General features: G+C 38.8%; 1 protein-coding gene across 1 annotated transcript in view; it reads left to right on the top strand.

The window, feature by feature from the left end:
• Positions 1 to 16,001, top strand: part of LOC124711295 (integrator complex subunit 2-like) — an 85,297-nt gene that overhangs the window by 5,210 nt on the left and 64,086 nt on the right. Inside the window, exons 4-5 of the mRNA XM_047241299.1 lie at positions 6,129 to 6,259; positions 14,958 to 15,131. Coding sequence (XP_047097255.1) covers positions 6,129 to 6,259; positions 14,958 to 15,131 — 305 coding nt within the window. The remainder of the gene's footprint in view (positions 1 to 6,128; positions 6,260 to 14,957; positions 15,132 to 16,001) is intronic.

Here is a 16,001-nt window from a genome sequence, read left to right on the forward strand (position 1 = left end):
TCTAAATGGTGATTCTAGGAATGTACTACAATCCCCTAGGTATTGCTCACATAGGGATTGTGAGGATGAGATTAGAATAGTTATTGCATGCACTGAGGCATTCAAACATTCCCGTGCTTCTTATGTGAATGGACAGGGAGAAACCCTAATAACTGGTACAATGAGACATACCCTCTGCCATGCACCTCACGGTGGTTTGCAGATTATAGATATAGATGTAGAATCATACTTCTTTTTAAAGTGACACCTGTTTGTTGTGTTGCCTGTTTTGTAAATGCAGAGACTTGCGAAATGTGATTGGTTACACATGACAACACTGCCTCCTGTCCCTGCAATCTGCCAGACAGAAAGTTATTTTATTCGAGTCAGTGTATCTATTGTCTTTTCAACTAGTGCTGTGCATTTCAAAAGAGAGGAAAGAAACTGGTTTGTGCTGTTGAGAGGGCTGTGTTCAGAAAGCTGTGGTAACAGTTTGATTCCCATGTATATAGCTGCTGAGAAATTACTATTAATATTGGATTTTTATATAATGAAAACATTCAGTGTTTCTTTACATAAAATGCTCACGAAGTCTTTATGTTTATGTTTGCAGTGCTTATGTATAGCCTATACATAGAGGCAACTATTTGATCAAACACAAAGTCTGAATTAAAAGTAAGTGGTGAGTTATTTATCACTTACTGTGACATGCAAATGTTTGCATGTTGTTTGCTTTAGTCTGGGTAACAACAGTTTTAATTATAAGTGATTGCTAGTAAATCCATTTGTGGTAGAACAGATATTTGGCACCAATATTTGACTGGCGAGGAGCGGGGAGAAGGTGGTGCAAAGTTTCTGGATGCTAAACTCTTTGCTATTGTCCAGAGTTATATGAGGGCGAGCTGAAAAGTAATGCCAATGAATTTTTTGATCTGTTCTCAATATTGGTGGAGGTATTACGTGTCATACATATTCATGCTTTCCTGCCTCGATGATGCAAGTTGCAACCCTCTGTTACAAGGGGGCTCTGAATTGTAGCCCATAACTATCTCAGTGCTTGAGAAACAGATTACTGTAATTGAGTTTCACAAATTTAAAGAGTTTGTCCACACATGGCACACCCTCTCCTTCAGCATGACAATACCAGATCGCACACTAAAGTGCGCTTCATTTATGACGGTGGCCAAGTTTAGGTTCGTTCTGCGCATCTGACGTCACAAAACACAGTCAGCCAATGAACAGAGAACGATGTTGCCAGAGCTCAACTGCAGTGCAGAGCACGGACGAGTGTCTTCAGTTTTAGAAATGTTCAGTCATAAATAAAGTAATTGAACAAAAGCAATGTCTTAATAGCAGACTTCCTTTTATAGAAAGTTTGGAAAAAGCATTCTTTATACCAACTGCTTCATATCCTATTAATTAATTAAACCAAACAAGCAATAAGCCTCCTAATTCAGGTGATAGCAAGGAAAGGTGTTTGTATCATTCTCACTAACCGCTTTTTCGCAATAAAGAACAGCGGTAATTGTTATTTCCTATTGTACTTCGACAAAACGTGTTTGTTGGTATTTTTCATGATATTTTAGAGTCCTCCGGGAGATGCATTGAGTGACGAGCTGCGTTAGCTTAATGGTTAAAGTGTATGGCTGCTAAGTGACGGGTTCTGAGTTCAAACCTTGTTCGGTGCTTAATATTTTCTTTTTTTAAAAACAGTATTGAAGTGTCTTATTTCATGAATTTTATTCATTTGAATGTAATTTTTTGAAATTTCTAGTGGCAACTAAAATCGACCATACGGAAAGTATATGCTATGGACTTTTACCTCTACAAACTCTTCAAAATTTCGTGCAATGATTTAATACATCTAATGCTGCACAGTAATTGCATTGAACATCGAAACAAAATTAAGTCATTTATGGGGGGAAGGTATCAGTCAAGAAGATGTGTAAAAATCAAATTTTTGGGCCAAATAGTTTTTATGAAATCGAATGATAAAGTCTGTCAAAGCAGTCGAAACACCATGTGTCCGCACAGGCAAGCAATGCAATGATGACAAAATCGCGCACATTGCGGAATACGGGGAGCACGTCTCTGTAGCAGCGAAAGGGTTAATTCGGCCGTGGTGGCTTTACTTCATAAACTGCGTGCTCCCCCCTAAACGTAAGTTTGCGAACTATACTATGGCGCTGCTTCTCTTGGCGCGTACAACTGGCAACGCAGCCATCTCCCGTGTCTGGACAGGCATGCGCGAACCGCCAAGATAAAAGAATTGAACTATAGTGCAGCGACATCTGCAACAATCCAATGCCTTTTGTTCACAGTTAAACTGTCATCGATCAGCCTCCATACTCTCCCGACTCGGCCTCATCCTGTTTTCATCTGTTTCCAAAACTGTTTCCAGAACACCTTCGAGAACTTCACTTTGATAGTGATGAATCATTGCAAGCAGAGGTGAAATTGTTGCTCCATCAACAAACTCAAACTTTCTACGGTGGCTGTATCAACAAACTAGTCTCTTTTTGGGAGAAATGTGTTCATCATCAGGATGACAATGTTCATGATTAAATATGTGGATATGGAGAATAAAGATGTGGAATGTTAATGAAGTTTCTTTTATTTAAAAAGCATTAATAGTTTTTGCAGAAAAAATTCAGAGGCATTACTTTTCAGCATACCCTATTATTTATCTGAACAAATTAAATGTTGTGAAAGGAATTGAATGAATTGATAGAGATTAGGTCTCCCGAAGATGCACTGGCTTGGATTGATACCATCGCAGACTGCTGAGATATACCGAGTCTACACTGTTGTGATTGTTAGCAAAAATCAAAAATTACTGCTAGATTGGGATTCGAACCCAGATTTTCTTCTAATTGCAGGCAGTTGCCTTAACCATTAGGTGTTAGCATGACTTCAGAACCAGCTCGAACACTGATTTTTTCACTTATGGTTACTGAACAGTACAAGGTATGTGAATACAGAAATACCGGGAAGTGGAGCCAGTGGCAGACTGTTACTTCCCCACTGGAAAGGATAAATATCAAGTGAATTAAATGCAATGAAATGAAAAGAATGTATCATAGGGGATGCCATCATTGAAGCTGCAATGGCATAAAATAATATCAGTACAAACTTTTTAGATGTGCTGAACGTGTAGTATAATGAATATGTAATGTCAGTTGAAAATTTGTTGCTGATTTGGGCTAGAACTCCAAATTTTCGCTTATCACAGGGAGTTTCCTGTATGTTCAAAGAACCTACCTCAGATTACCATGGTCCTTCACTGTCTCTGTTCTCACCAGTTGTGGTATTCCCACATACCATGTGGGAGGATCTCTATTAGCAGTGTTTCGAAATTGATAGTGAAAACATCAGTGACAATCATGGTTTGACACCAGCCTGGAGACATACTCATTTAACCCAGTAGTTGTGGCAACTGCTCAGAAAAAGTAGGAAATCCGGATTTGAGTCCTGGTCTGGCACAAATTTTCAGTTGCCAATACATATTCATCTAACTTATTTAGTTTACCCAATGTATGTATCTGGTAGGAAATCGTACATCATCTAACTTGTCTTTGAATGTACTCTCTTGGAATTTTAACACTAAACCTCTCCAAGATGTGCAGTGCCCATCTTGTGACATGGGCCGCTGGAAAATGATGAGCATCCTGCAATGCTCTAATACTTGCTAAATGAATTCATGATCACACATCCCATTCTTCTTAGGATCAACTGTTATCACCTCTGTTAATCCTGCCTCATAAGGAATTAAGACTAAGTGGCTATACTTAAACAATTTCCAGAATGAATTTTTACTCTGCAGTGGAGTGTGCGTCGATTTGAAGCTTGCTTGCAGCTTAAAACTGTGTGCTGGACTGGGGCTCTTATTAATCTGGGATCTTCGCCTTTTATGGGCAAGTGTTGTATCGACTTAGCTATCCGAGACTCATGACCTTCCCTCATAGGTTTACTTCTGCCAGTACCTCATCTCCTACCTTGCAAACTTCACACAAGATTTCTTGCATACTTTGAGGGATTGTCACTCCTGGAAGGAAGGATATTGTAGACATGGCGTAGCCACAGCCTAGCAAAGGTATCAGCTTCGAGTCCCAGTCAGGCATGCAGTTTTAATCTGCTAGGAAGCTTCACTTGAACCATTGATTTGTAAGCCACTTCATTCTTGGATATATTGCATTTCCTTAGGATTTGTCCAGTGAACCTCAGCTTGGCACCTGCTTTTCTTGTAACAAGTTTAATGTGATCTTTAATATCACATATTTTACTGTTGGTTCAAGATATCAGTACCAGTTTTGACTTACTACCAAGTCACCAGCTAATGATTTGAATATGTTATGTAATAACTTGTCAACAGTTCAAATCATGTGATGATGAAATTGTGAGTGCTCCTCCGGGCCTGGTCAGTTGACGAGTCACTATGCAACCTACAAATCATCTAAGAACTTAAAACAGGTAATAATATCATGATCTAAGGCAGAAGTATATAATTAAAAATAACTTACCAGGCAGTCACTATGTTTTCCTAAGACAGTATGTCTGTTCTGTGTTGTTTTATACAGTTGTTCCCTTTAGATTGATCTGCATGGGTATGTCAAGGGTTTTTTGGGTGCTGCTGTTCCCAGTGATTTGTCATCGAGATTGTAAACAAAAATGTGTTTTCCATCAACTTATATGCAATATATTGCACTTAGAAATGAGGTGTGTTTTTTAAGTATGAACTGTTTTGAAATAAAAATAAAATATGTAGACTTTTCTTAGCAGTTTTATTTTTACTTGAAAACCTGTATTTTAATCTACTTTTCTATGAAATTCCCACCATATTAAGGCACTTATCATATCATACAATCAGTTTTTGAATATCATCCGTACAGAAATCTGCTGCCTGATTATGCAACAGTTGTATGAAGCACACATTTATTGCTACTTGAAAAAACTCGTTACATAATATCGAAATCATAAAGTGTCTGTTCTCTCTCAGTTTTTCGTGAGCTTCTGCTACAAATCATCAGTAATGACTGAAGGCCGCTCACTTCGTTCTCCAACTTGCAAGTTTGTATGACCATTTTTAAAATTTCTAACCCATTTCCCTACCATCCAATCACTCATAATCTTTCCTCGATACATTTCGCTGACCGGATGATGAATTTCAGCAACCTTCATGCCTTTAGCACGAAGAAGACGAATCACAGCATGTTTCACAGTTGTCGGGATTCTGAATCGGAGAAGGAATTTCAAATATTCACAAACAAATGTAAACAACTGAATATCGTTGAAAATGATGTAGTAAAGTATTACAGTACAGGCACGTAGAAATAAAATTACTAAGAAAATTCTACTTGTTTTATTTTTGTTTCAACATGGTACTTACTTAAAAACATACTTCGTGCATCAAGACTCAACTGCCAGCCCCTGTACCAAATGTTTATATTCTGCAGGCCTTGCGGCATTTTGCTACAGTTTTAATTGCATTGTGACTTTCCTCTAATAACAGTACTATTCTGAGTAGCCTAGCAAAGCAGTAAGAACTGTCCTTTCCTTTGGGTACCCCAAAAGTCCGACGATTTCACCCTGTTAATGACAGTGTGTTTAATTTATCCACCTGGAAGCACAGACTCTAGGCACTATTATGGTCTGATATTCTGTAATTTCATTGTTAATTGATGAAGCAACATGCAGAATGTGATTGAGTACCTTCTGGGAATCATGAAACGCAACCATTATCTGCAGTCTATATTTCGGCCCTTTCTAAGAGGGATAAGCTCTTTGTTGGCACCAGATTTTACCTTTTTCCTTCCCTTCCCTTCATTCTTTACCCATCCATAAGACCACAGTTAAAGCACTATTTGTGTAAGCACTCATCACAGTTATACACACAAAACAGATATGCACTTGGCTCTTCATAACAGGTCAGAGGAAGCTCCTACACATACAGTAGGAGAGTGTCAATCAAGGGCAGCTGTGAGGGATTTCCATGATGTTCCCTGCAGTGAAGATGGTTTTAATTTAATTTTTGATGGATGTATATAGAGGATTTGATGGCAGTTATGTGTTTTTTTTTTAGTTGTAAGAATGCAAATAATTATTTTTCTGTTGCTGTTTGGCAACTCTGAAATTTATCACTCTGTTTTCAGTTTGCACAAGTCTCATAGCAAATGGTGAACGTCAAGAAGAAGACAATGTTGGGAGCAGAACAAGAATACAAGCACTTAGCATGCTTTGTCAGATGAATCCCTCCCAAGCCCTTGCCATCAGAGCTAAATGTGTAAGCTTTAAGTAAATTAAGTGCTTTAATATGGAAAAATTCTTGTATTATTGCTTATAGTAGAATTTAAAAACTAATTCCGGAATGTAGTCTGTAAAATATATTGACAATTTAAAGTGTTGACTTAATACTATCAAAAACTAATGAAGCTGACAGAATCGTGCAATTCTCAAGTTTGCATATTTGTTAACTGTTTGAGGACCAAGATTTTTGACCTGTTATTGTCTCTGTCAGCTTCCCTTTTTCCTGTTATCCACCTTTTAATTAAAAAAAAAAAAAATCATATAAATAGAAGTACAGTAGAGCCTCGATTATCCGAAGTAATTGGGGGACGTGGGTGTTCAGAAAACTGGTTTGTTCGGATAATCGAGCTGTACATGTTTATTTGCCAAAAAAAGTACTGTACAGTAAATTTATTCATAAAAACAGGCATCTCTTTTAGTATTACAAAGTAACATACAAAGGCAACTTCAGTAGGAATATATAGTAATAATTTCGTACTTGTCCCTTATAGAAAGGACAACATGTTTACGTTGAAGCATTTTGTATTGTCAAGTTCACTTCTTCACGCAGCAGCACACAAGTGGTCGTAACAGAGAACAGAAGGTGACTGTTTGCACTGTGAGAAGCTCTTCTTGGGGGCGTGCAATCCTTCAAACTATGCGGAGCGGCACGCCTCAACTCTAAGCTGTCGCTGTGACCAGCTTTGATACTGCCGCTACTTCTACTGCCAGTGCCAAGCCGACAGAAATGTGCTGATTGTTGAAACACAGCGACTGGCAACTTGGCCGGTCAGCAGCGCTTTGTGAAGGCCCTATTAGAAGCAATGTTCCGCCAGCGGTAGCCCAGTGCGGCGACTACTGTGGGAAACTTGGTTTGGGAGTGAGGGGGATGATGGACAGTAGGGCGGGAGAGTAACAGGTGCAAGCGAGTACACAGTTCGGTTAAGCGGTCGTTCGGTTGACCGATGTTCAGATCGACACTCTACTGTACTAAACAATGGAAAATTTGTTGATATTCAAAGCTGTTTACTAACATTAGACAGAGTAAAGGTAAGCAATTACTGTATAACTGAGTTGTTGAGCGGTCAACAGGCACATAAACAAGATGGAAAATGCATTTCCACCAAATAAATTTGCTTTCACTGGATGAGACTGTGATGTCGAAGATAAAAATGTTCAACTATCAACTCCATGCTACTTGTGGATTGGGATACAAAAATATTTTCCATGAGGAACAAAATTAGAGTGTTTCCAAGCCAATGAAAATGTTTGTTTCCCATAAAAGGCACTATACAGCATCTGTTCACAGGTTTATCTAGTGGATGCAAAAGTTAAGTACTGAAACAGAGAATTGTTAAGGCAATGGTACTGGTCACAGTGACAGATAACTGCAAATACTGGTTGTTAGGCAGTTATATGTTGTAACTGAAAACAAAAAGCCATTTATAATCATCACTAGAAACATTCCAGTGTGTCAGATGGCTTTCTGAAACTTGTAACAGTCCATGTACACAACCCTCCCTGATATAATACAAAACTTTTCATCGCTCACATATATGCAGTAATACGATTAAACAGATTAGATGATAGGCATTCAATCCTTTTTTTCTCACTGTTGATGTTCTGTTGTATCCTGTATTTTGTTGACTTTGTAGTCCGGAGTGTGCAAAGGGCTGTTGCATTATGCTTTGCTTCAGATTTCCACTTAATTCAACCGCAGTCAAGATTTTTTGTTCAAAAAAGGATTAACAACAGCATTGAGTTACAATTTAAGTCAGAAAGTAGTACACAGATCTGTAATCCTGGCCAGCTGCAATCACAGTTTGGTAGCAATTCTGGTGTGGATTGTCAACTGTTATCAGTAAAGTTGTAGGACAGTGAACATCATTCTATTTGCAAATTTGGCACTTCACAATATGACTTTTCATATAGCTGAAGACTATCATGTCTTGCAGTCAGCGTGTAATAATGGGCTACATACAATGTTACTCACAGCAAATAGACAGCCATTGCTTAGTACTGACTCGCAGTTGCCAACTAGTCCACACCATGTATAGGTGCCTGAAGTTGCTGTTATTTTCGGAACACCAGGAAACTTTTTCCCCACTGAGCTTAAAGCCACAAACCATCAGATCACAATATGGTATTAAAGAAAGAATCACTTGAACGAACACATTGTTATGACAGAACCACTTCTGTACAAACTTTGTGAGAGCAGCCAACATGTGGCTGCAAACAGTTTTAACACGAGTTAAATGAATTAACCCCTCAAGAAAAACCAGTCACATAAAACATCATCCTACATACAGCAATTTACCAGATCAGATCACACAAAATATTGAATGCATACCACAGGAAGAGGTTAATAGTTAGTGTTCACAAATACCTCATGTACAATGTATGGCTTAGTTAATATTATACTAGAAAGTCAATGGTGAAATAAAAATAATGTAATGAGTAAAGATAATAACTCGTCATACAACTGAGACGTGGAGCTACCTACAGGGACCTGCTCATCTGGCGTAACGGGCAGCTTACTTGCCTGCAAGACGCGGATCGAATCCACGCAATGGAGTAATGATGTGGGCTGGTTCACCGGCTAATGTGAGCATGGTTTGTAGGCTGTTTCCCATGCTCGTTTAGGCAAATGCTCTGCCGGTCCCAAAATTCCAGCCTCAGAGAATATGGTACACAAGCAGTTAAAGTATGATAATGTACAAAACCAAGTTCACACAATTCACAGACAGATGGGGCACACAACCTCCCTTCCTTAAGTTACTTTGATGACTATGTTGGCAGGAAGGTCATCCAGCCACAAAGTTAAATAATAAAATTAAAAACTGCCAGATCCTGGAAAGGAGTCCTCTGCCCTGGATGAGACAAACACTATGAAAAAGAGTAAGAAGAAGAAGAGGAAAGACTTAAAATGTTGAGCTTTCAGACAGTGTCCTCCTCTGGAGTTGGGCCGATGTGTATAAGTATGTGTGTATGTTTGTGGCATTTTATGTGCCTGCTGACTTCTTGTTCTCCTTCTTCTTCTCATTCTTTTCGTTAGCATTTACCTCATACAGGACAGGGAACTCCTGTCCAGGACTCAAGAGTTTTATATTTTATTATGAACTATGTGGATGCACACCCTTCGGCCGGGCGAAGTGGCCATGCGGTTCTAGGCGCTACAGTCTGGAGCCGAGCGACCGCTACGGTCGCAGGTTCGAATCCTGCCTCGGGCATGGATGTTTGTGATGTCCTTAGGTTAGTTAGGTTTAATTAATTCTAAGTTCTAGATGACTGATGACCTCAGAAGTTAAGTCGCATAGTGCTCAGAGCCCTTTGATGCACACCCTTCCTGGCACCACAGTTGTCAAGGAAACATGAGGGAGGGAGGTCGTGTGCCCCATCAGTCTTTGAATGGTGTGAACTTGATTCTGTATGTTATCATATTTTAAATGCTTCTGTATCATATCCTCTGAGGTGGAATTTAGGGACGAGCACATCATTTGCTTAAACGAGCATCAGAAACCACCTAAAAATCTCATTCAGGTTAGCTGGTGTACCAGCCCACAGCTGTTAATCTGCCGTGTGGATTCAATCTGGATTTGTCCCATCTCATTGTCATGTAAGCCAGTGTGCTTCCTAATACACTAAATGAGCAGGCCCTTGTACATAGATCAACTGCTCTTTCCATTATTTTTGTTTCACTTATGAAGTTCTAGTATTATTTATACTATTGTTTTGTGTGGTCTGGATAACAGCAGTATGTAGGATAATGTTTTATGTGACTGGTTTTTCTTGTAGGATTAGTTCCATTAAGTCCTGTTAAAATTGTTTGCAGTCATATGTTGATTGCTCCCACAGAACTTGAAAAGCAGTGGTTCTGTCGTAACGCTGTGTTCGTTCAATTCATTATTTCTTTAACACTGTATTGGTATGCAGTTGTGGGTGACTTCAAGCCCAGTGAGAAAAAAGTTACCTGGTGTTCCAAAAATAATAGCAGCTTCAGGCACCTTCTTGTGGCATGGAGTAGGTGACAATTTCATGAAAAAGTAGGCCATTGTTCATAGCATCTTCAGAGTCAGTTCCACACAGTGGCTCTCTGTTTCTTGCAAGTAACATAATGTGCAAACCCATTATTCCAGGCTGACTGCAGTACAGGATTGTCCTCAAGTACAGGGTGTTTGAAAAAGAACTCCCTAGTTTTAATGTCCTAGAATCTATACAAAAGTGAAATGCACCATTCTAGTTTGCGGTGTTTGATTCATCAACTCTTCAAGTTTGGCTCCCCTGCAGTTGGCAGGTCTGCTTGACCTTGATATGGCACCAGTGCTCTTTTTTCCTCTGTTCCTTCAGTTCAGTCCAGGTGTGCGTGCAGTGCAAAGCAACTCAGAAATGAGGCTACATTTCATGTCAGTGGAACAGTTAATCGCCACAAGTGCAGAATTTGGCTGGCAGAGTATCCACATGAAGCTATTCGGCATCAACATGATTCTCCCAAAGTTAATGTCTGGTGTGGTTCGATGGAAGATCGTGTGGTTGGTCCTTTCATTTTTGTAGAAAAAAACAATAAACGGGAACATTTACTGTGACATGTTGACAGTGTACGTCTTTCCCCAAATGGACAATACTGAGGCAAAAAAGGGGCCTTTGTTTTTCCAACAAGATGGCACCCCACCTCATTACAGTAACTATGTGCATGTGGCTCTTGACACTCGCTTTCCAGGAAGGTGGATAGGCAGGGCTGGCCCAATCTCTTGGCCACCACGAAGCCCAGACTTAACCCCACTGGACTTTTTCTTTTGGGGCCACATAAAAAACATTGTGTACAGTGAAAAGATGAGAGACATCAATCATTTACAGGAAAGAATTGTCACAGTGGTTGGGACAGTTACACCTGAAATGTTGGTGAATATGTGAGGAGAAATGGAATATCATCTCGACGTGTGCAGGGCAACAAATAGATCCCATGCTGAAGTCTACTAACATTAAACAAAATTCTCTTTTATGGTATGTACTCACTGATGTAATTTTTCATTCATTTTCCCATTAAATTTATACTTAAAACTAGGGAGTTCTTTTTCAAACACCCTGTATACTGAAAGTCATATCGCGAAGAGCCAAATTTGCAAAAATAATGTTGCATGGTGCCCTACAAGTTACTGATAATGACAGACATTCCACATCAGAACTGGTGCCAATATTAGTAATGGCTGGCCAGGATTACATATCTGTTTATTACTTTTGTGACTACAATTGCCTGCCTGAAGTACAGAAATTGTAACTCAGTGGTGTTGCCAAGCCTTTTTTTGAACAAAAACTATTGACTGTAGTTGAATAAGGTGGAAATATGAAGCAAAGTAAAATGCAACTCCCTTTCGCTTGCTTCTGACCACAAAGCTGACAAAATACAGTATGTAATAATATGTGGTGAAAATGTTTTTGTGGTAAAGTTTGGGATGTGTATCATTGCTTAACACAAGAAAAACAATGTTCAATATACCCTGTCTTATTATGGATATTCTCCACCAAATAATGATGTATCTTGTGTAGTCCGGGGTGCTGCTGCTTGATGCTGCCACAGGTTTGTTTTGATGTTATTGCAGCACCACATGGGATTTATGCAATAGTTTCAGTAAGATTCAGTGCTTCATGTTCACAATAGATTTTGTTTCGCAGTCTAGGTGTTTGGCGGCAAACATGAAACTTACACTCCGACTACATGCTGTTGATATAATATTCAGTCTAAGACTTCCCTCTGGTGGCATGCAATTCACCTCTATTTATATGATTTTAAACAATCACTATCATTGTTACATATTGAATTTTGGATTTATACAATTAAAGTGTTGGCGTTTATCTGGTAATAAATATGCAACCAGTCGCTTTTTACAATTTATTCAACCATGAACATGTTTTCGAGCCACTGTAGGCTCATCTTCAGATGGAGGTGTTACAAGAACATTATGTTGTGGACCAAGTGTAGTTAGATGCAGGGCCAGTGCCGCTGGTGGAAATGACAGAAATTTCGTAATCAGTGATGAAACATTTATGAACGCGAAAGTTTTTTATGTTATAAGTACTTACAGTGCACTGCCTTGTGGTATTCACATCAGACTGCTTCTTATAATGTGCATTACTAAGCTATGTACACAAATAATAGCTACACTTGGTCCACAACATAACGTTCTTGTAACACCTCCATCTGAAGATGAGCCTGCAGTGGCTCTAAATCATGTTCGTGGTTGAGTAAATCATAAAAAAGCGACTGGTTGCATATTTATTACCAGATAAATGCCAATTTAAATCACAGTCTCAGTTCGTCATCCACGATGGATATACTGAAATTAAAGTTTTTACATACATCTTCCCAAATTACATAGAAAATTACATGGGATAGAAGTGAATAACTTTATATCAATACAATAGAGGGAAACATTCCACGTGGGAAAAATATATCTAAAAACAAAGATGATGTGACTTACCGAATGAAAGCGCTGGCAGGTCGATAGACACACAAACAAACACAAACATGCACACAAAATTCTAGCTTTCGCAGCAAATGGTTGCTTCGTCAGGAAAGAGGGAAGGAAGTGGGTTTTAAGGGAGAGGGTAAGGAGTCATTCCAATCCCGGGAGCGGAAAGACTTACCTTAGGGGGATAAAAGGATGGGTATACACTCGCACACACACACATATCCATACACACACATATATATATATATATATATATATATATATATATATATATATATATATATATATTCTTCAGAAATTCTTCTTTTGCCATTGTCAGTTTACATTTTATATCCTCCCTACCATGACCATCATCAGTCATTTTGCTGGCCAAACAGCAAAACCCATCTACTACTTTAAGTGTCTAATTCCCTCAGCATCATCTGATTTAATGCAACTACATTCCATTAGCCTCGTTTTGCTTTTCTTGATGTTCATCTTACATGCTTCTTTCCAGAAACTGCTCAATTCGTTGAGCTACTCTTCTGAGCCCTTTACTGCCCCGACAGCCTCAAAGTTTTTATTTCTTCTTCCTAGACTCTTAATTCCTAAACCAATTTTTTCTTTTGTTTCCCTTACTGATTGCTCAATATACAGATTGAATAACATCGGGCGTACGCTCTCCCTTCTTAACCACTGCTTCCCTTTCATGCATCTCGACTCTTATAACTGCCATCTGGTTTCTGTTTGAATTGTAAATAGCTTTTCGCTCCCTGTATTTTACCCCTGTCATCTTTAGAATTTCAAAGAGATTATTCCAGACAACATTGTCAAAAACTTTCTATAAGTTTACAAATGCTATAAACATACGTTTGCCTTTTCTTAAGCTATCTTCTATGAGAAGTCATAGGATCAATATTTCTCGCGTGTTTCTACATTATTCTGGAATCCAAACTGATCTTCCCTGAGGTCCGCTTCTACAAGTTTTTCCATTCTTCTGTAAAGATTTCATGTAAGTATTTTGAAACCATTACTTATTAAACTGATAGTTCAGTAATTTTCACATCTGCCAGCACCTGATTTCTTTGGAATTAGAATTATTATATTCTTTTTGAAGGTTGAGGGTATTTCACCTGTCTTAGACATCTTGCTCAGCAGATGGAAGAGTTTTGTTATAGCTGGCTCTCCCAAGACTATCAGTAGTTCTAACGGAATGTTGCCTACTCCCAGGGTCTTGTTTCGACTTATGTTTTTCAGTGCTCTGCCAAATTCTTCCCATCTCACCTTCATCTATGTCCTCTTCCATTTCCAAAATGAAGGAGAAAAAGATTAAATGAATAATGTTAATTATACTAGTACAAAATGCATGGTGTGAAGTCATGAATTAATTCTTGAGGTCACACAGTGAATATTTATGGGGCAGGTGAATGGCAGGAAAGTGATACTTACAGAAATGCATACTTTGCTGTGAAGAAGGAAGCATTTATTGTATTGTCATATTTTCAACGGCTCAGAATAGCTCAGTCCCTCAAACAGTGAATGCTGAAACCTGTAAGAGAATACTGCATCTGGAATGACTCACAGACTCAGAAAACTCCAAATGTATATAAAGATTACTTCATCCTTTCATAAGAGGAATGTGGAAGAAATACTTTAAATATCCACAGCAATTTAATGGAAAGGCTACCTAGAATACTATGGGCTATAAAAGCAATGGAGGGTGATCAGCACCCGACTAATACCACAACAGTTCCACAAAGCCAGTTACCTATTAGTATCTGATCACACACAGCAGTATTATATAGTTGAGTTAAGATATGTTCAGTTTATAAATTAATGATACAATGTAAATAGACAGATAAAAAAACTACTCACCAAGCGGTGGCAGGAGAACACACACACAAAAGTCTCCCCTGACCCAGGGTTCTGGGTGACTTTTCTATTCTGTACCCCTTTCTGTAAACCTCTCCAGTCCTTTTCCTTCACCGCTCTTTCTTCCCCTTCAACTCTTCTGTTCGCCACTGCTTGGTGAGCAGATTTTTTTTATCTGTCCATTTACATTATATTATCAATAATTGATTATTGTTGTTGTTATAAATTAATGAGGATGATTGTGATATATACCCTAGGCATGTTATGTGCATTCCACAGGTATTTCTATGCATGCTTCTTACACAAGTGATGTCTTTTCAGTTGTTGTATTCATATACTGGTTGCCAGTGGTGCGTTATTTTGTTCTTGCTTTTGTAGGTGGAGCTGTGTCGACTTCCAGGCCTCGCCATCACACTAAGTCTAGAACATGCTGGTCGTACGGTAGGAGCTGATGCTGAGGGAGACATGGTTGCCTTTGTATCAGGATTACTTCTGGGTAATGATCAGCAAACTCGCAGCTGGTTTGCGCTGTTTGTTCGCAATGGACAAAAGGTTTGTTGTTCGTCTTGTGCTGTACTGTCATTTTGAATTACATATATTGTTCTCATGAAGTGTAAGTTAATCATCTATCTCGTGAAATCATCATGTTTTCAGAATGAATATATGGTTTTATTATCTTTAAAACGTTGCTGGACCTCAAAGAAAGGTTGTCGAGTTGTCACAATGGGGATTAACTTTTCGTGTATATCTTCTACATTTATTATAGTGTGTGTTATTTTATGATTTTTATTGGTTCCTTTGCAGACTGTATTTCAGTTTTCTTTGCATTTAAATTTTATACTTAGAAGATCTAAGTAAATGCTTCTGTAAGATCAAAAGGTTGACACCGGAGAGGAATTTGTGGCTGGCTGCATCAACCAATCATAAAATGATGATTAAAAAAAAGTACCAGAAATATATTTTTGTACTGTATGCTGAATGAAATTAAATGGTCACATTACAGAAAGCAGAAGAAAGTACTTAGCTTTTGATAGTTGACACATGGACAACTGGAATTGGGCTGGTAGAGAGAGAGTGAGAGAGGGGGGGGGGGGAGGGGGAGGCAATAGTGTTTAAAATGTTTTGCTCTTATTCTATTGGGAGAAAGAGAAATTCATAGTAGGTCCAAACAGTTAAAAGGATGATGAATAAGATGTGGGGGGTAGGAGAAGTATTTCTGACCACTGAATCGGGAGGTAGATCAAATTGTTGTTGTTGTTGTTGTGGTCTTCAGTCCTGAGACTGGTTTGATGCAGCTTTCCATGCTACTCTATCCTGTGCAAGCCTCTTCATCTCCCAGTACCTACTGCAGCCTACATCCTTCTGAATCTGCTTAGTGTATTCATCTCTTGGTCTCCCTCTACGATTTTTACCCTCCACGCT

The sequence above is a fragment of the Schistocerca piceifrons genome, chromosome 8 (genome assembly GCF_021461385.2).
Source record: "Schistocerca piceifrons isolate TAMUIC-IGC-003096 chromosome 8, iqSchPice1.1, whole genome shotgun sequence".
NCBI classification, from domain to species: domain Eukaryota; kingdom Metazoa; phylum Arthropoda; class Insecta; order Orthoptera; family Acrididae; genus Schistocerca; species Schistocerca piceifrons.